Genomic DNA, 19,740 nt, shown 5'->3' with positions numbered 1-19,740 from the left:
GCTGGGGCACAGGAGCCGAGAGCTCCTTGCAACAATGCGGTGCCTTTCACGAGAGGTCCCTCCGGTTTCCCAGTCCACGTCCACATATATATATATAATATATATATAATATCTCTCTCTATATTATATATAAATTACATATACAGATAAATAAAATGCTTTCTGCTGCCTTTCTGTCGCACTGTTCAGAGCTGCCCGACAGTCACACCTGGAAAAATGCACCTGGAGCTCCGATACTAGCTCATGTGCTCAGAGTCCATCGCTTCACTTGTTCCTTACGTTCCTTACGTTAGTCCTCAGCCACCTCCTCCCATGTCGATTCTTGATTTAATAATAATAATAATAATAATAATAATAGTAATAAAAAACGACCTTGAATGGGTTCTCATCTGTCTCTAATGGAGCAGTGGGAAGGTCCATGCAGGAACAGCGGGAACAGTCACGTGATGAATGAGATGAGTTCATCCCAACAAAAGAAACAGGACTAGAAAACTCAATTTTGCGACGATCTAAAAAAGGGGCAGGAATAGTTTTCATATCCCCCCCCTGGGGCAGAGGGCTCGGGTGAGGTGGGACTTGAGAGATCTTCTGCTCGCAGGGAAGCAGGAGGGGGACATCTTCAGAGTTTCTCTGGGGACGGGACCCAGATGTAATGCCCGGATTGGTCCTCAATGATCTGTTTGATTTTGCTGTAGATCTCTTCAAGAGAGTCTCCTTGTACAATGGCTGGAGAGGAGAGAACAAGCAAGAGCTTGGGCATCCAGCAGTGCCTTCCCCACCACCAGCCAAAGGAAGGGCTCCTGCAGGGGGTACAGGGTGAGCCCCGCAGTGAAGGGGCCGGTGCTGGCGTGGCCAGTGAGTGAATGAACAACCCACACCAGAGGAGCCGCTGCCAGGGGTTAACCCAGTGTGTCCAAGGGGATTAGCGAGAACTGATCCCTCTGCAGAGCACTCCTGGGACGGGCTCTCCACAGCGGGCAGTTAATGAGCTTGGCAAAGGGTGCCAGGGCACCAGGGGCTGCGGCTGTGCCGCTGCAGGGACCGGAACCCTCGCTTGGATTAGCCCGTGTGTGTGCCCCAAGCAGGGCTGTTCATCCCCTGCAGCTTCCGCCGAGGGCTCCTCCTGTTTGCTGCTTCCTCTGCAGCCAGGTGGGAATTGCAGTGCTCTCTGCCTGGAAAGGGCAGTGTGCGGCTGGGAACTGCACGAAGACCAGCAACAGTCCCACTGCTTAGTACGGGCTCAACACAAAGCACTTCACTGTGCTGCCTACAAGGGAGGAAGATGCACACTGAATCACAGAATGGTTTGGGTAGGAGGGGACCACAGCTCCTCTGGGTACCCTGTGCCAGTGCCTCAGCACCCTCACGGGGAAGAACTTCTGCCTTTTATCAACTTAAATCTCCCGTTTCAGTTTGAACCCACCACCGCTTGTCCCGTCCTTTCCAACACAAACCATCTGGGATTCTATGGAACAGTTACTGCATTGGAGGAAAGGTGACAGACCAGTGTCTGCCTCTCTCCCTGCCCTGTTCACATCTAATCATGTTGCAGACGTTAGTTTCTTAATGCCCAAGGATGTCTGTGACATGAGCCACTCGCCTTTGCAGGCACAAAGTGCCAGGCAGCCCCTCTGCTTCAGAAGCCAGCTGAACTGGCTCTGCTCTTGGGAGAGGCTCTGCAGTCACTCGGGGCAGTCTCCACCACGTCACTCGTTTCCTCCTTCCTCTTGCAAACGACACTTTTCTCTTCTGAAAACACCTTTCCCCCGTGCAGGGAGCTCTGTTTCCTGCAGCCCTCAGCCCTGGCTGTGCTCTCCTGCCTGGGGAGGAGGCTTGGGGATGCTGTTAAAGCTGGCACCGAGCGCTCACCGGCTCTGCCTGACTTGTCCCCTCCTCCAGAGCTGGTTTAACTCTTATCCCCTGCTCCTGGAGCTGCCCTTGGCAGAGCCCTCCTGGCAAAGCACCCTTTCTGCCCTGCTTTGATGAAGCTGGACACGTTCCCGTGACCCTGTGGTTGGGACAGTGCCCGAGGGAGGTCACAGCTGTTGGACCACGAGGTCCATCGGCAGGAGCCGGCTCAGGATGCTCACCTGTGAAGTACTCGCCGAACTCCTGCTCGAGCTTCATGGCTTTGTCGAAGACCTTGTTGGCCTGTTCATACGTCTGCCTCCGGTTCATCTCCCTGCCGCGTGCAAGAGACCAGCTCAGCTCTCCTCAGCGGGGAACAGCCGCAAACCCACCCCCGGAGCGGGGCACCTGGGAAGCCCCAGGACACCAGGAGCTGTGCAGGACCCAGCGCCCCCAGGCAGCACCCAGCGCCCCAGGCAGGACCCTTCCCCACACGCTCCTTGCTGCCTTGGCTCCCATCTGCTCTGCCCATCGCCACCCCCCCGTTCCACCATAGCACACGAGTGGACTCAAACCCAGACCCCTCGGTGCCGGCAGTCTCCTCTGATCTCACAGTGCAGCTCTAGCTACTGAGCCTCCCCACAGAGCACACTCCTCTCCCGGCTGTACTCAGGTTACACCGGGCACATTTGGGAACATCTTTAGATTTCCCATGGATAACCCTCTCTGGGACGAACGAAATGCTTTAAGCCAGAGCAATTCCTGGAGCCTGGATGCACCATGGCATTAGATGTGGAGGGACACCACAGAGACAGCAATGGCCCAGCTCCTCTTAACAAGGGACAAGTTCAGCACCAGCAGCAACTTCTGCTGCTTTCTCAAGAGCAGAGGTAGCAGAAATGCCAAGCCCTGATGTGCCAGAACCGCTCACCCTGGAGAAGCACAGAACAGAGGCACAGAACATGGCACTGTACTTACATGAGAGCTTCAATGGATTTTGGTTTGATGAAAATGGCAATGGGATAAAGTTGTGCTTGCTGCAACCTCTTGATAGCATTGCCAGACACATCCAGGATGCAGTGCTTCCCCTGGAAAGGAGACAGTCAGGATCAGTTTCTCACACAGTCTACTCAGTGCACAAAGCAGCTTGCTCTGATGTGCTTACAAAAGAGAGGACCAGAGATGAAACACCAGCCCTAAGAGCCGAGCTAGCTCCCAGTGGCCTCAGGTTCTGCTCACGTAGGGGAGAGGAGGAGAACTGCCAGGCACATCTGGGTTTGGACTGGACACGTCCCGGTCCCACCGGACACTCACCCGCTCCGCCACTGCCCGCACTGACTGGATGCTGGTCCCGTAGAGGTTGTCGTTGAACTGCCCAGCCTCTATGAACTTGTTGTCCTGGATGTCCTTCTCCATCTGCTCCCGGGACACGACGAAGTGGTAATCCTGCCCGTCCACCTCGTTGTCACGCCGGGGCCTGGTGGTGTCTGCGCAGAGGGCATCGGGGGTGAGCCCGAGCGATGCCTGCCCCGTGCTCCCGGCCCCCTCCCACCCCTGCTCCCCTCCTGCGGCGCGGGCACGGGCAGGGACTTACGGGGCACACAGGAGCCGAACTTGTGTGGGAATTCGGAGATGAGGTCGTCGTTGACCCGGTCCTTGGTGGGCCCCAGGATGATCACCGGCCTCGCGTAGTGAACTGCCAACAGGAGCCACAGCCTGAGCCGCGCCTGGTCACCACCAACACCTCCCTCCCCGCCGACCCCAGCCACCCACGTGGCCCCGGGGAAGGCGCTGGGTCCCCAGGACATGGACCCGCAAAGCTGCTCCCGTGCTCAGGGCAGGAGCCACACAACTGGGTGAGGGTGCCATGGAGCTGGGGGAGCAAGGGGAGCCCAAGGCTCTGGTTCAGCTTCTGGCAAGGAGAGGCCACCGAGGCTGGGACCACTGAGCCTGCAGGGATGGAGAATCGAGCAGGGACAATTGCCGAGAGCTCTGGGCGGGGGAGCTGCTCTGCAGCATGGACCTGACAGGGTTATCCTGTCCTCAGCTGGGGACTAAAACCCAGCTCAGGTCCAGCTCTGGATCCCTCCCTTGGTGCTGCGGGCAGCTCACAAGCACTGCCTGCTGATGACAAAGTGAAAGCCCCGTGGGGCGGTGCCGGAGGAGGTGGCACCGGACCCCTGTGCTGGAGCAGGCACACACAGCTCAGCGCCGGGACTCACTTTCTTGCCGCGTCACTGGCTCGTACGACAGGATGGTGTCCTCTTGTCCTTCTGCAAGAGAGCCGGGAACAGGCAGGTGAGCGCTGCCCAGCCCCAGTGCCCCCACCCCACCGCTGCTGCAGGCTCGGGGCCCATTGGGATGCTCCATCTGCTCTGGTGGATGAGCTGCGGGTCTGCAGAGGAGCTGCCAGGGACAGGGTGAGCATTCCCTGCAGCCAGACCCCCATGCTCTTGTACAGGCTTAGATGCTACATGACCTATGCTACAGACCCATGCTACAGACCCAGCCTCTGGCCGTTGCTTCCCACAGCAGGCACCGTGGGGACCACCATGGATGGGAACCTGCCACTGAGCCTTGGAGCAGAGCCCTGAAGCCAGGAGACCAATGGGCAAGATCCCTCCTGCCCCAAACCCCTGCTCCTCCTGGCTGCAGCATCTGGGTGTCACCAGCAGGAAGGACCAGCATTTGGGCAGAAACACCACCAGGACAGGACATGATGGAAGTGCCAACACATCACACACACACACACACACACACACACGGGCACGGGGCCGGGAGAGCAGGCGGGATGCACTTACTGGAGCTGCTCTCGCTGTCACTGGTGTTGGACGTCACACCCTCTGCAAAGAACCAGAGACACCCCTTCAGGAGGGGCACAGGCAGCAGGCACCTGGTTGTCACCCAGCACGCTGACCCCAAACACTCACCCCGGCACCCGCATGGGCATGGGCAGCATCTCCCACCCTTTGCTAGGAAACCAGGGATGTGCAAGGGGACAGTCGGCTGCTCCGGGGCACCAGGAGAGGGCAATCTGACACATGTGGGCAGCACATCCTGGTGCTGGACTTCCCAGGCCAAGGGAGGGGAGGGCGCAGGGAGGTGCTGCAGGGGGAGCGGGTGCAGCATGCACACAGGGACAGGGAAGGCACAGCTCCATGCCAGCACAGAAGTGGGGAAGAGGGAGCCTACCCCCGGGGCTGGGACTCACAAAGACAGGACAGTGACAAGAGGGGACAGTCTGGGGCTTTGCTTGCTCAGGCTGATCCAGTGCTGCAACTGCCCCACAGGTCTGCTGCCCACTGCCTGCCCTGGACCCGCAGCCAGCCGGGAGGACCAAGGGGCTCCTGCCAACACCGTTCTGCAGCCCTGGGTACATGGTGCCCCAGGGGATGTAGCAACACTTCCAAACACCGTCACCCCCCACTCAGAGCAGACCTGTCGTGGTCACGGCCACCTCCCACCCGCACTGGCAGCGGCTCCCCAGCTCCAAGCGCTACAACCAGCGGCCAGCCCAGCCAGGAGCAGAGGAAGATGAGGAGCAGCACAGCCCTTGCTGGGCACACTCAGGGCACAGCAGCATCCCAAGCAAACGGCCCCGTCCCTTCCCACGTGCAGCAGTGGCTCCTCCAGCCCCGCAGCGTCCCGGGGCAGCGCAGTGCCCGGCACCACCAGGCATGCCAGCGACGGAGAGAGCGATGCGCATCCAAATTCCACTTACTCAGGTTCTTTGCTCCATAATAATCGTCACTTAACCCAGGGAAGTCCTGATTTCACAGACAGCGAGAAAGGGGAGAGGGGGAAGAGAAGAGAGTGCAGGAGAGGGGAGTCAGAGGGACAGGGGAGACAGAGCCAGACCAGCATTAGTGACAGGAGTGCAGAACGGCCCAGAGCTGCAACTGCAAGTGAGGTTAAGTGTAGTCAGAGCTGACACCACCAGCCTGCTGCCAACGTCTCGCCTCGCACGGCTGGACCCCCCTCCCCACTGAGCCTATCCCTCTGCCAACGACCCCCAAGGGCCACCCTGGGTCTGGGGCGGGCAGAGGGCCATGGAAGCACTGCTGGCACTGAGCGGCTGGGGAGCAGGGCCAGCAGCGGGCGCAGCGGCTCTGTGCCCCCGGCACAGCCTGCCCTGCAGGGCATGGCGGGGACGTGTGTGAGCCGGTGCTCCACGGGCTGTGGGACCATGGGGCAAGGACCCCCTGCTGCAAGCTGGGGCGGGCAGCGGCACAACACAAGGGGGGAGCTCACTGTGACATGGGCTGGCAAAGCGCTGCCTGCCCCATCCCTGGGCCGTACGTCACTGCCCTGCACTGGCTGAAAGCAGAGCCCCAGCGAACCCCAGCTCCAACACGGAGCTGGCTGGAGGCCAAGCACGTCCAGGCACTACAAGATACCCAGGCACAGAGACTTAACCTCTACCACAGGCCAGAAGCTCTTGCTGGCTCCTAAGCTCACTGGAAGCCAGCGCCAGGCTGGCACGGGCAGCAGAGAGGATTGGGCAGCCCCTGGAGCAGCTCAACATCAACCTCCTGCTTCTGCATCACACCCAGGAGAGCCACTGGTGTGCAGGGGATGTGCTCACTGCCTGGCACCGGGGCAGAGCCCGGCTCCTCTGCCCTGAGGGGCGAGGAGCGCAGCTCTGGGTGCGTGCAGAGGGAGTGGATGCAGTTTAGCATCGGGAAAGAGCAGGCACGGGTTTGGTGAGCAGCCCCAGCTGGTGGGGGGGAACCTGCCCTCACTGGGAGCCCCAGGGTGCTGCCAGGGTCTGCAGCTACCGGAGATGTGCCTCAGCCGCAGGTGGGCTCCGCTCCCCCATGCCCTGAGGGAAGGGCTCTGGGAAGCGGTGCGGGGTGCAGGTCACTTCTAGGGCAGCTGGGGGAGGGCGGCCGGGACCCCTGCAGCTCCTCGGGCCTGGCAGGGGCAGGAGCAGCTCTGCAGGAGGCGGCAGCTGAGGACAGGACAGGACAGGAGAGCCCATGGTGGGCAGAGGGAGGGAGCAGAGCCCGCAGCGGAGGGGAGGGCGGCGGGAGGCGGAGGGAGGTCAGGCGGGTGTGAGGCTGGATGAAAGGATGAAGACACTGAACATGAGAGAGAGAAAGAGAGCGCCAGCCTGCAGCTGTGTGTCCGTTCCAGCTCCGCTCCGTCTCTGGTGCCGCGTGGCTGCGGAACGGCCGGGACCCCTGGCTAAGGACACCTCTTCCCCCGAGGTAGGGGACCTGAGGGCTGCATTGCCCTCTCTGGCCAGCTGCTACTTACGTTCCTGTCTGCTGCTCTCCTGGGCCAGGTTCTCTTTGCTCTTGTAAAATGGAAACTTTCGAGAGAGGCGGAAACTCTTTTTACGTTTCGTTTTGATCGACTGAAGAACATGGAGATGGAGGACAGAGAAAACAGCGGTGTTTAACACGGGGGGAAATTAAAATGAAGAGACGATGAGGAGCTGGGTCAGGGCGGACACCCTCAATGGAATAATGGAGATTACATGAAAACTGTAATGCAGGAAAAAAAATAAGCATGGAGAAAACGTGGTAGGGATGCTGGGAAGCCGACAGGCAATGAGCAGCTCTGCAGCGGTAGCCAGGCCGTTCTCCCTTCCTTGTCCACTCACGAAGCACCCTGTGTGAGGGGTGAGGACAGCTGCCTTCACCCGTATGAGCTGCCTGCAGTCAGCCCCTAGCCATGGGCCACAGTGGGACGGGCTCTGCTCCACCACCACTGCAACAAGGGCTCCTTCCCCAGCGCTCACACACGTCCTGGGCTCCTCTGCTCACCCCCTGCAGCCACAGAGGATTCACGACAAGCACATGCAGCTCTGGGGCAGGTTCAGTGCTGCTCTTTGGGATTGTTCCAGCCGCCCCACTGGGAGCTCCGGCTGCCATCACTAGCTCCCAGCTCTGGGTGCCCCACTGAGCCCTAGCTTGGCACTTACCCTGTTAGACTCAATCATGCCAGTCCTGGCGTGGAACTTCACCGTTTTCAACCGCGCTCTCTCTTTCTTTTCCACCCTAATCAAAGTTAAAGGGCAAAAAGAGCTGCTAGTCCCATGTGGGCAGCCTCTGTGTTGCCCACTTGGCTCCCCAGGTGGCTCTGTGCACCCTCGGGTGGTGGCCCTATTGACAAAGGGCAGCTCCTTCCCTGAGAGGGATGGATGTGGAGCTGCCAAGACCAGTGTCTGCGGGAGCAGGAATGAGGACAAGCCAGGCTTCCTATGAGGGATGGGATGGAGGACAGAGGTGGGTCTGGCACTGCAGACCTGAAGGCAAAGGCAGCCAGTTCCTCTGCTCCCTGTGACTTCCCATCCCATGGGACCTGGCTTGCAGAGCCAGGCAGGTTGTCAGAGGTTGCAAGGAGCAGCCTGAGTCTGTGACTTTGCCCTCACTTGGAGCCCCAGCCTGGCCAACACCGGCTCTCCATCCCCACAGGACCACAGCAGGGGCTGAGCGCTCCCCTCCTCCCTGGCATCTCCCCCAGCTTTACAGGACGCCTGCACACCCCAGCCCGCAGCCAGGGTGCCCTCAGGCTGCACAGCCACAGAGGGCTGGGACCACAGCAAGAGCCCACCCTGAGCAGAGGCCCGAGGGCTGCGGGGCTCCAGGAAGCACCGGTGCGACCGCTCCTGCTGACGGAACTCACCTCTTCTTGCTGGGGATGACCCCGATCTGCTCGCTCTCACCGTGCGGAGTGACCAGCCTGGCTTGCCACCACTCGTCGTCGGAGGCATTGATGACATGCAGGATGTCCCCATAGGAGAAGCTGAGCCCCTGGCTGGGCAAGCAACTGTCCCGGGTCCGGTCATAGTCAAACAGGGCTCTGCAGAGGAGGAGATCACAGAATTATGGGAAGGTTTGTGCTGAAGGGACCTTAAAACTCCCCCAGCTCCAACCCCTGCCACGGGCAGGGACCCCTTCCACTGGAGCAGCTTGCTCCAAGCCCCTGTGTCCAACCTGCCCTTGAACACTGCCAGGGATGGGGCAGCCACAGCTTCTCTGGGCACCCTGTGCCAGCGCCTCAGCACCCTCACAGGGAAGAGCTTCTGCCTAAGAGCTCATCTCAGTCTCCCCTCTGGCAGGTTAAAGCCATTCCCCTTGGCCTGTCCCTGCAGGCCCTGGTCCAAAGTCCCTCTCCAGGGATATGTCCAGAGCTACATTAGTCCAGAGCCCAGGAACACAGCTGAGGGTACACACACAGCTGCTTCCACAACTGATCCTTTTCAGACTCCCAAGTACTTCCCCCAAGAACGGTTTATTTAGTTTAAAATTATCTTCTGTATTAAACCAACCAGCCCCAGAAAAGGCTCATTCTTGGGTTTTCACTCCAGGAGCACTAACAGCCTCCCTGCACAGGCTCCATCGCACGCCCCACTGCAGCTCATATGCACAAGCTGCTCCCAGTGGTTTCATACGCAATTCATTCCACTAATGTCAGATCTCAGTGTCTGCCTTGCAATAGCGACTTTGCAGCCAGGCAAACCAAGGGAACAGTCACTACCAGCACCACTGAGGGCAGCACAACCCCTCTGTTTCCTCCTGGGACAAGGGCCCCGCTTGCCTCCAGCCCAGGCTCCACAGACACTGGCTGCTGGCTGAATGCTGGCCTTGATGAGCCTTCCTCAGCCAGGAGGGGCCCTCTGCTGTGCTCACTGCACTCGTAAGCGGGCCTGAAAGCACACGGTGCAAAGGGAAGGACCAGGGACTGTGGGTCATGTTCTGTGGAGGGACCTTCTTCAGGTGCAAGCCCTGCTCCAGCGCTGCCAGGGGAGCGTGGGCCAATGGAACCTTTTAGGCTTCTTGGGACTGTTCAACGTCCAGTGCAGCCAGTCTTAAATGGGGAGGAGAAGAGGGGATGCTCTTTGGACAAGACCTGATGCAGCCCCATGTGCACACACATTCAGCCACCAGCTCACTCCCCCTCTCCCAGCTCGCTCAGGGCTGGAGCAGCTCTCCCGCTCAGACCCTCCGCACCCAAGCGCCACAGGGTGCTTTGCTGCAGGTAAGCAACCCTCGCAGGCAGCTCCTGGCCAAAAGATAAGGCTGTGCATGGCTGGGAGGCCCCCGCGAGGCCAGAGCCAGCAAGCAAAGCAGGAGCCAAGGCCCCGGGAACTGGTCAGGCCGGTTCCAAGCAGGCTGGCTGCAGGGCACCTGCCCACACCCTGTCCTGCAGAGCAGCGCCGGCCCCGCAGCTCCTGCCTCCTCCTCCAGCAGCCACCGGCATCCCAGGGCAGCACAGCAAGGTCTGCGCAGGGGTCATGCCCCTGCAAAGCTGATGCACAAAGCATTCACTTCCCCAAGGCACGATGCTCCTGCAGACAAGCCCCAAACCATGCACCCAGGACGCGCCGTGGCTGGATGCTCCCTGCGGCACACAGGGTGCAAGGGCCAGGCAGCAGCGTGATTGCTCTGCTCTGCTCGCAGCACACAGAAGCAGCCAGGAGAGCAGACAGTTTGGCTGGCGGGCAGCAGAGCCGCGCCAGGGACTCCCACAGCACCCTCCTGGTGCCCTGGCACAATGCCCACCTCACCCCATCCCCACGCGGCACGGCCCCGGTGCCAGCGGACTCTGCCCTGCTGCGGCACAGGCAGGCGGCACTGAACCTGCCTCATTCCTGCCCGTGCTGCGCTGCTGCAGCTCCAGAGCACACCACGAGCACCGGCACCTCCAGCCGGCTCCAGCAGCACCGGGGTGCCCAGCTCCGGCACGCAGGGTGCCACAGAGCGGCGCGGGGCTGACTCAAGCAGTTCTGTCCTGTAATTGGTGTCCTGGCCACAGCGCAGCAGCAAAGCTGGTTTCGGGTAAACCGTGCTCGAAACCACCCCGCCCAGGGGAGCCGGGCAGCCCAGGCGCTGCGGGGAGCACCAGCACCCTGCAGGGTGCGCAGCCACAGAGACCAGGAGGGATGGGAAGGGCCGTGCTGGGGTAAAGCTCTCCCCTGGGATCACCCCCTCAGCAAGGCACTGCCCAGCCTCCGTCTGAAGCTGTACATGAGGGGATGCAGTGCTGGGGAGGCCACCAAACCCACGTGGAGAGACGCACCAAGAGATGCAAGGGGCTACGAGCAGCCTGGAGGCAGCAGGAGCTCTCTGGCTCGCAGGCATGCCCCGATCCACGCAGCACACGCACAGGCAGAGAACAGAAGCCTCACAGGCTCCAGTCAAGATGGACCCAGACTAAACCCTGCTCCACCCACAAGGCTGTTCATGAGACAGCAGGGGAGCAAGGACAGGACTAGCGAGATGATGTTTATTCAGCATGGTACCCGGCTCATTGCGCACCCCAGCACAGAGCCCTCAGATGCTAAATGGAGCAAAACGCCTGCAAAGCCCCACAGGAAGTGGTGGATTGCAGCAATTCAGAGTGCAGCTCTCCCCTCCTGCCAGAACAGGCTTGTATTAGATCCAGCAACAGCCTGAAGCCCCTCTGTATGGAGCATCCAGCCATGCAGTGGGAGATGCAGGCTGAGGCTGATGCTGCCTCACCCCTTGTCACCCTTCTCACAGGGAGGAAGAGGCATCCCCTGTGTCTGCCAGCCCCCACCTGCAACAGCCTGGGCAGAGGAGGATTTACAGGATTATTTTAATTACCCAGTTAGAATTACTCATTAGCTGCCACCCCACTCGTGCTGGTGGCAGGAGGCAGGCAGCGAGCAGGGTGCAGGATGCAGCAGTCAGAGCTGCTCGACCGCTGCCTGCCCTGCGTCTGGCTCGGCACCAAGCACGCATTGAGGGCTCAGAGCAATAATCCTCCTAAGAGCTCATCTCCCCTCCTGCCAGATCCTGCTGCAGGAATGGTGGGAGGAAATGGGGAGAAGCCTGTTACAGGGATTGATTCAAGGAGAGCACCCCAGATGCTGCCCCAAGCTGCATGGGGCAGAAGCAGCATTGGATGTCCAGAGTTTTTTCATTTCCCAGTGGTTCCCAGTGGGTCAGCCTGGCCAGCAGCTGCCCAGGGCTCTGTAGAAACACCAGCACTTCCCAAAGGAGAGCAGCCCCAGAAGAGGCAATCCAGTGCAGAGCACCCAGTCCCAGAAAACCGGTGCAGAAGCACTGCTCTCCTTGCTGCACCCTCTGGGCCCCTCGATGCCTCTATCACACTTGCTTCCTTGGCCTCTGAAACACTTGCCCAGAGGCTGAACCATCCCACCCTGCATCCTGCGCGGTGGGGATGGATGCACCATCTCACCCGCCTTTGGCTGCCTGGAGCAAGGGGGGAGGCAGGAGTGGCTGAGCCTTACCGGACGTAGAGAGATCTCTTCTCGCTGGTCCGCAGTGAGCCGGAGCCGGAGCTCATGCTGCTGTTCATCATCTGCTCCCTCAGGTCGTGGATCTTCGACTCAAAGCGGCTGTACTCTGCAGGGAGAGAGGAGGGGTCAGTGCAGGCAGGAGCTGCCCCCATATCGGTGAGTGCCGACAGAGGCCATTCGAGCCCATCCATGGGCATCGCACCATGAGCCTGTGCCCACCCCTGCATGATGCCAAAGAGGCCGCAGCACCCCAGGAGAGTCCAGGCACTGCATCAGACCCAAACCCTGGCAGGAGCAGCTCAGGCCAGGGGTGCCGAGCCCTCCACCACCACAGCAAGGGAGCACCAGGCAGGGCTCCGCAAGCCACTGACCCACAGAGCAGTTCAAAACCTGCAGAGACAAAGGAGACGCTTCCCCCCTGCCCCAGGACCCAGTCACCCTCTGGCTGCAGCAGCACGGCACAACCGCAGCGCTCACAACCACCTCTGCCCAGCAGGCACGGGCAGGGGGGACGCAGAGCACGGGCCTGGCCCGTGGGAGGGGAGCAGGGAGAAGGAATTCACCTTTTCCTCCTACATCCCCGTAGCAGAGACCCAGACGGAGCCAGGACCCTCCGGAAGCTGTTGCTGGGCGCCTGGATGGGAGCAGCCTCCACGCCGGCGCCTGCCGCCGCGCCAGCCCGACCTTCAGCCTGTGTAAAGGTCGGGCTGAGGGTGGAGGCACCAGCTCTGCTTACCCAGGGCTGGCCAGGGAACGTTTGCTGGGCATGGAGCAGCCCAGGGAGGCTGCCGGCACCGGCACAGCTCACCCGGCGCCGGGACCCTTGAGGCTGCTGCCCTAGCATCCCATGGCTCCAGCCCCGTGTCCCAGCGCGGCTACCGGCCTCATCCCTGCTGTAAGACTGGCCTAGAGAAGCCTTGCCCACAGCCCAAGGGCTCAGCTGCGGTTTGGCAGGCAGCAGCACAGCGGCTCAGGAGCAGAGGCAAGTGCGCGGAGCCCCAGCAGAGGGGCTGGGCTCGCTGCTGCCGGGCCTGCAGAAGCTGCAGCACGCACGGGAACAGCGAGGCTCAGGAATGCGCTGTGGGCTGCGCTTGAGAGCCGGCCCCTGCTTCCGGCCTCTCCAGCCCTTACGCCTGCAGCCAGACCTGCCTGAGCGTCCGCCTCCTGCACCCAACCCCCAGAGACCCGATTCTGCTTCAAGACTGGAAACCCCCCCGCTGGGTGACAGACACGGGACCTGCCGAGCGCAGACAGGCTCCGTGGGAAGCCCCGTCCCTGCCATGGGACGTCAGGGGTGCCACACACTGAGCACGGTCACCAGACCCCAGCCACCCCATGGGTGCGCACTGCCTGGCCGGCCTCCCCGCACGCGGAGGAAACAGAAGCGGCCAGCCAGGGACAAGGTTTCTTCTATAGGCAAAGAGAAGTGCGACACCAAAGCAGCAGCAGGGTTCGATGGAGCTCCCGGCAGGGGAGGTGAGAGTCACCGCACACCTCTCACCTCACACAGGGCTAATCAGAGCATCTGCAGCAGAGCTCATCCTGTCCCAGGATGTCCCACATCCCAGAGGAGCATGCTCCAGAAGCAGGTACAGCTGGACACAGGGGCTGCTCAGGCTTTCTGCTCCAGAGAACAAAGGGTCTCTGAGGAAGGGTCTCCAAGAAGCTCCCAACATGTGCTTGCTCTGACTGCGGAGGACACAGGACAGGGCAGCCAGCCCGGAAAGCAAACCTCAGCATGGGGGAGGCAGAGCTACCCCAGCAGCAAGCACGGGATGCTCCCCGCTGCCACCTCCCCTCATCCGCACACTGGAGCAGCTTCCAAGCAGTCATCAGCAGATAAACCCCAGCAAGCAGCGCTCCTGCCTCTGCTCCCTGGCTCACAGCCTCTTTGCCTCCATGGCCTGGAAGGAGATGTCCTGCAGAGGTGAGGCAGGGCTGATCCCCACCTCCTTGCATTCCCACGGGACCCAGGAGCCGGTCGCGCTCAGGACACGCTTATCAAGACTGACAAATATGCAGCAGGTGACCGGGCACCTCCTGCAGCGGTGCCACGGCGGCTCCATGCCACGTGCCAGGAGGGATAGGACGCGTGCTGCGCCCATGGGCAGCTCCATAGAAACCCTGCTCCACCCTCAGCCACTCTGCACTGCCCAGGTTGCAGATGGACTGATCCAGCACAGGGCTCGGAGCAAGCTGCTCTAGTGGAAGGGGTCCCTGCCTGTGGCAGGGGTTGGAGCTGGAGGGGGTTAAGGTCCCTTCCAACACAAACCATTCTATGATGAAGCCTCGTTCCCATGCCCAGCTCTCTCAGGTGTGCAACACGCCTGCCCCCAGCCAGGCCGTCAGCATTGCCCAGGGATGCCTGGCCACAGGCTCCACCTGCATACACTACCCCAGCTCCATCTTTCCCCCCAGCACAGCATTTCCCCACCCTGAACCCACACACCTTCCTGCTGTGGGGTTAAAGTACAGACATGGCACCCATGTGCAGGCACAGGCTCATGGATGGGTAGGGTTTGAGAGTGAAGCATGGCCATGGGGAAAGCTTGGAGGCTCTCAGAAGTCACTGCATGGTCCTGGCACTTCCCTTTGAGAGGCTGCTCAGAGAAATGCTATCCTGCAAGTTTTTCTCTTCTCAGGTGAGGAATACCAAGGCTCTGTGGGGCACGAGGAGAGGGAACTGCCAAACACGAGGACTTGTGATAGTGGCAGAGAAAGGTCAGAGAGAGAAGTGCTCAGAGAGAAGTGCTCACAACTGCTCAGAGACACTGTCACAGAGAGCAGCCTGCTCCTCCTTGATGGCCTGCAGCAGCAGCTCTGCACCAGGCAGGATGCAGCTCCTCTTTCTGTCCTTCCCTGCCTTTGTCTTTGCTTGTTTCCCCTCCTAGTGCCTGCCACAGGGAGGTCTCATTCCCCAAGACCTGTGCAAGCAGCCTCTCTGCTCCCTCAGGACCCGAGAGGCCAGATGCAGAGCACTTGTGCACTCAGAGTCAACCAGGTTGGAAAAGCCCTTTCAGCTCCTCCAGTCCAACCGTTCCCAGCACTGCCAAGGCCACTACTAACCCATGGCACCGAGGCCTCGGCTCCACAGTGTGTGAACACTTGCAGGGACGGTGACTGCAGCCCTGCCCTGGGCAGCCTGTTCCAATGCCCAACCAGCACCCCACAGGCAAAGCCCCGTCTGGGCTCATGTGTAAAGAGACAAGATGCCATCCTCTGAGAAGTTCCTCCCTGCTAGCAAAGGCAAAGCCACTTTCCACCAGCATCTCCTCCTTCTGAGCACTCTATAATCCAGCTCTCCTGCTCTTTTCCACAGACATGATCCACATAGAAAGGCAAACACCTGGGAGCTCACATCCCCTCAAGGGGACTCAGCCTCACCTGCTCAAGGGGCACACACCAGGAAGACCTTTCCCTTGGCTCCCAGGCCTCTGAGCCTCCAGAGTGCCGAGGTATACTCCCAAGACACAACATTCTAAGTGTCACAGCAGCACCACTGTCTCCTGGGAGGGCTGCCCCCAGGGTGCTGCTGCCCACATGTGCCAGGAACCATCGCAGACCTGGAAAGCCACCGACTGCAAAGCACTGACATTTCAGCCCTGGTCTACAGGGGTTTAAAACCACTTTGTCCTGTGTGACATTTAGGAAGCACTCTTGGTTGGTGTCTTTGCCAAGGCTCGAGTGGCAAAAGGAGCCAGAGATAGACAAGCAAGAAGTGCTTCCTGGAAAAAAAGAAAGAGAAAAAACCCCACGCCAAACCAAACAAACCCCACACCTTCAGCACACCCCAGGCGGCACCACGGGCTCCATGCCCCAGTGGCCTCCGCCATGGGATGGAGAAGAACCAGCAGAGACAGGGACACACGGGGCACTGCCCGGGCACACGAAAAGCAGCAGAATGGCCTGGCAGGAGAGGACGAGAGCTGACGGGGAACAAACCAGTGGGGCCCGGGAGCGACTCGAATCGCTGCACCCAGCACGGCGCCTCTCGGACACGGCAGCGGCGCGGCCGCAGCTCCGGGCCCATGGCCTGTAGGGGCCGTCCCCTGGGACACCCCAGCCCCGCCAGCTCGGGGGATCCTCAGGCAGCTGCCAGCTCGCCCGCGCGGCCACGGGCTGCCCCTCGGGGCACCACAGGCCCCCGGCACCTTGGCGGACGGAGCTGCAGGCCGGAGGTGGTGCCCGGTAGCTCCGGGGCCGCACAGAAGGAAGGATGCTCGGAGCAGCGCACGAGCCCGCTCCCAGCACCGAGGCGCCGGTCGCAGCGCCGCCGGCCCCGCGGTCACAGCGGGAGGTCCCCAGAGCCCACCGCGCTCCCAGGACGAGGGGCGGCCGCCGCATCCGCGGTCCCCTCGGGAGCCCCCGCCCCGGGCCCCCAGCGAGGCCCGCGGGACCCCACGGAGCGGAGCCGCTCGGTGCCCCGGGCCCGCCAGACCCCCCCGGAGCCCCGCCCGGCGCCGCAGCCCCGGGACGGGAGGGGCCGAGCCCGGAGCCGCCGGGACCACGCTCACCTGAGCCCCGGAGCCGCCCGGCCGCGCACAAAGCCGCGCACGCACCGCCGGCGGGACGCCACCGCCCCGCCCCCCCCGCCGCGCCGGCCAATCACCAGCCTCCGGGCCCGCGCGCCAGCGGGCTCCACGCCCCCTCGTCCGCATGCCCCGCCCCCTGCCCCGCCCCGCCCCCTGCCGCGGTCCGTACCCTCGGGCCGGTACTGAGCCACGATGGTCACCGTCTGCCCCGCGCGCTTCAGCGCCGCCGCCGCCTGCTCGTGGGTCGCGTTGCGGAGGTTGACGCCGTTCACCTGCCGGGACAAAGCGGCTCCGCTGCAGCGCAGGGCTCGCACCGCCCGGCACCGCCCCCTCGTCACGCGGGTGAACCCCGGGACCCGCCCGCCGGGCAGCGCCCGCTGCGCCGCAGGACGGCTCCCGAGCCGGCCGGTCCCAGCCGTGGCACCCAGGGGTCAAACCCACCCTGGCCCTGCCACGCCGTTGTCCCGGTGTCCCCGGGGCTGGGGCAGGCCGGGGGCACTTACCGAGAGGATGCGGTCTCCCCTCCGCAGCTCCCCACTGAGGTCGGCCGGGCCTCCAGCCAGGATGAAGGACACGAAGATGCCTTCGCCATCCTCCCCTCCGACGATGTTGAAGCCCAGGCCGGTGGAGCCTTTATGCAGGATGATTTTCCGGGGCTCCCTGGAAGGACAGACGTGGGACAGGGAGACATCAGGGCAAAGAGCAGTGAAGCTGGTGACAGGGTCAGCTGTGCTCAGGCTTTCCGGCACACCAGCAGGGATGGAGTCATCCCAAGTGCAACCCGGCGTGATGCAGCCCTTGGCACCGAGGAGGTGATGGTAAACCAGGAGAGGTGTGGGCAACAGCACGAGTGACAGGAGACTGAGCACGGGTGGAGACAGAGCATCCATGTTAAATCATGCACAGGACCATGGGGTTGAAAGGTGGCACCAGATGCTGCAAGCCTGGGCACTGGGAGCGGCGTGGCTGTGCCGGGACGGGGGGGATCGAGCCCATCTGCACCCCTGCAGCACAACGCGTGTGCCTGCACCCCACAGTCCCCACAACACAGGTCCTGCATTTTTCGATGATGACTTAATCCTTTCACAGCTCAAACAACAGGCAGGCAAAGGCAGGAAGGCTGCCTGGAATCACAAAAATCCTGGGAAAAAGAAAAAGCAGCTCTGATAGGAACAATGGAAGCTCCCAGATCAAGCATGGCATTAAAATAAGAAAGACTCAATGATGCCAGTGCAGGCTCGTGATGACTGCAGCCAACATGACACTGGGGACCATCAGGACACCCACTGTGGTGGGCTGGCAACACACAGAGAAGGAATGGGGCTCAGGCGCACAAGCAGATCAGGAATCTTGGGGAATAAGATATGGCCAAGCAGGCAGCATGAAGTCCTGAAGGCTGGCAGCGTGCTCCCGGGTCACTGAAGCAAGAAAACATCCTTTGCAACACGCCAGGCCAGGCTGGGCGTCACTGCTGTCACCTGTACAGATGGGATAAGGCTTTGGTACTTTCATGGGTGCAGGATTTACTGCAGGAAACTGGATCCAGGCCTGGAAGTCTACTTCTCCTTCAGGAATGGCTGGTAGGAGCCTCCTGGGAGATAGCTCCTTTCCTAGGCGTGTCACTGGTCTTCCCCACACCAGTACGATGCATTTGGACCTCACTGGTCTCATTGCAACAGTCTTGGTGATGCATGACTAAACAAAGCCGCTATGATGAAGCTGTCTTCTGGGGCTCAGTGGGGCACAGGAGGTGTTCAGTGCGGGGATGGGATGGGTGAGGAAAGTGCTGTGCCTACCGCAGGCTGTGAACCTGTCCCCTGTCCGATGGCAGGGGACTGTGGGGGGGACAGTGGCCGAGCAGCGACAAAAGGGGCCTGGGCACGGCAGCACCATCCTCTAGTGGCTGCCAGCACGTCCTGCACCAGGGCCACCACAGCGCCATTGCCATAGATCCAGAGTCATAGAATCAACCGGGATGGAAAAGCCCTTTAAACTCATCCACTCCAACCCTTACTCCAGCTCTGCCAAGGCCACCCCTAACCCATGGCACTGAGGCCTCATCTCCACGGGGTGTGAACCCTTGCAGGGACGGTGACTGCAGCCCTGCCCTGGGCAGCCTGTTCCAATGCCTGAGCACCCTCTGGGGCAGGAATTGTTCCTCAGCTCCATCTAAACCTGCCCTGCTGCAGCTTGAGGCCATTTCCTCTTGTCCCATCCCTTGTTCCTTGGGAGCAGAAACCAACCCTACCTCACTAAAACCTCCTTTTGTAGAGAGGGAAAGCTGTGGGTCAGGCAAGCAGAGCACAACCAGAGAGGTCTCACTTTCCTGTCCTCAGCACGAAGCTTTGGAGAAGTTTTACTCTGCATTTAGGCTCAGAACAACGTGCTCCTCTCTATTTCCTGGGTTCAGGAAACAGACCTGCTCATGCAGCGTAAATGGTGCTAGTAGGGAAAAGAGGGCTGTGCTTCTGGCAGTCAGTGCAAGGAGGTTTGGGATGCCCTCCGTGAGGGTTCATATCTGGAGCTGTGTGCCCCTGAGCCCTTTGTCCCCAGCACAGCTCAGCTGGGACACTGTTCCAGCTATTGTAAAACAAGTAAGAGAAGGGAGCTGAAGTGCCTTGCACAGAGCTCAGGGAGGAGCAGGAGGAACGGCTGAGGGACACACAGGGCTGGAGCTCACTGCTGGGCCCCAAGCTCTGCGCTGTGCACCCACAGACAGGCTTTCAGCTGGGGCTGCAAAAGCAGCAGGGATGAGGTCAAGCAGCCAGAGAGGGAAAGAGAGGGAAAGAGAAGGAGCAGAGATTAGGGATGCTCATGCCTGGTACTTACCTGGTGAAGTCATCATCCCCAATCATGTGCCGAGGGATAGGCGAGTACCGAGATGGAGTCACCTGCTGGGGGACAGGGTAGGCAGGTTTGCTCTCCATGCTGCCCAGGTAGCCCATACTGGAGTTATGGCTTATGTGGTTGTCAGCCAGTGCTGAGAAGGCTGTGGGAGAGGAGAAGGGCATCAGGGGCTGAAATCCACCCTCAGACATGGAAGCGGAGACCAGCCCAGCATCGCCCCAGCACGCTCCATCCCCCCGGCCCCGCGGTGCCCGGTGCCGCAGCAGTGGCCAGCGC

At 61.1% G+C, this 19,740-nt stretch overlaps 1 protein-coding gene across 8 annotated transcripts in view; it reads right to left on the bottom strand.

Annotated features, from left to right (window-relative positions):
• Positions 1 to 334: 334 nt before the first annotated feature.
• The window catches only part of DLG3 (discs large MAGUK scaffold protein 3), a 68,603-nt gene continuing 49,197 nt past the window's right edge, over positions 335 to 19,740 (bottom strand). For 4 of the 8 annotated variants that reach the window (XM_057404956.1, XM_057404953.1, XM_057404949.1 and 1 more), the window contains 14 exons: positions 19,447 to 19,606; positions 17,121 to 17,277; positions 16,787 to 16,889; positions 12,077 to 12,191; positions 8,482 to 8,658; positions 7,778 to 7,853; positions 7,108 to 7,207; positions 4,650 to 4,691; positions 4,071 to 4,121; positions 3,443 to 3,544; positions 3,163 to 3,335; positions 2,827 to 2,936; positions 2,091 to 2,182; positions 335 to 726 (listed from right to left, as the gene is read on the bottom strand). In XM_057404956.1, coding sequence (XP_057260939.1) covers positions 620 to 726; positions 2,091 to 2,182; positions 2,827 to 2,936; positions 3,163 to 3,335; positions 3,443 to 3,544; positions 4,071 to 4,121; positions 4,650 to 4,691; positions 7,108 to 7,207; positions 7,778 to 7,853; positions 8,482 to 8,658; positions 12,077 to 12,191; positions 16,787 to 16,889; positions 17,121 to 17,277; positions 19,447 to 19,606 — 1,565 coding nt within the window. In that variant the 3' untranslated portion in view covers positions 335 to 619. Of the gene's footprint in view, positions 727 to 2,090; positions 2,183 to 2,826; positions 2,937 to 3,162; positions 3,336 to 3,442; positions 3,545 to 4,070; positions 4,122 to 4,649; positions 4,692 to 5,569; positions 5,616 to 7,107; positions 7,208 to 7,777; positions 7,854 to 8,481; positions 8,659 to 12,076; positions 12,192 to 12,648; positions 12,759 to 16,599; positions 16,688 to 16,786; positions 16,890 to 17,120; positions 17,278 to 19,446; positions 19,607 to 19,740 lie in introns of those variants that run through there. The other 4 variants (XM_057404950.1, XM_057404952.1, XM_057404954.1 and 1 more) reach the window with 3 other exon arrangements.

Source organism: Pezoporus wallicus, unplaced genomic scaffold (genome assembly GCF_028554395.1).
Source record: "Pezoporus wallicus isolate ANWC-B61680 ecotype Strahan unplaced genomic scaffold, APGP_CSIRO_Pwel_v1 contig_6217, whole genome shotgun sequence".
Lineage (NCBI taxonomy): Eukaryota > Metazoa > Chordata > Aves > Psittaciformes > Psittacidae > Pezoporus > Pezoporus wallicus.
The sequence above is the reverse complement of the archived record's forward strand: the minus strand, read 5'-3'. Positions and strand labels throughout refer to the sequence as shown.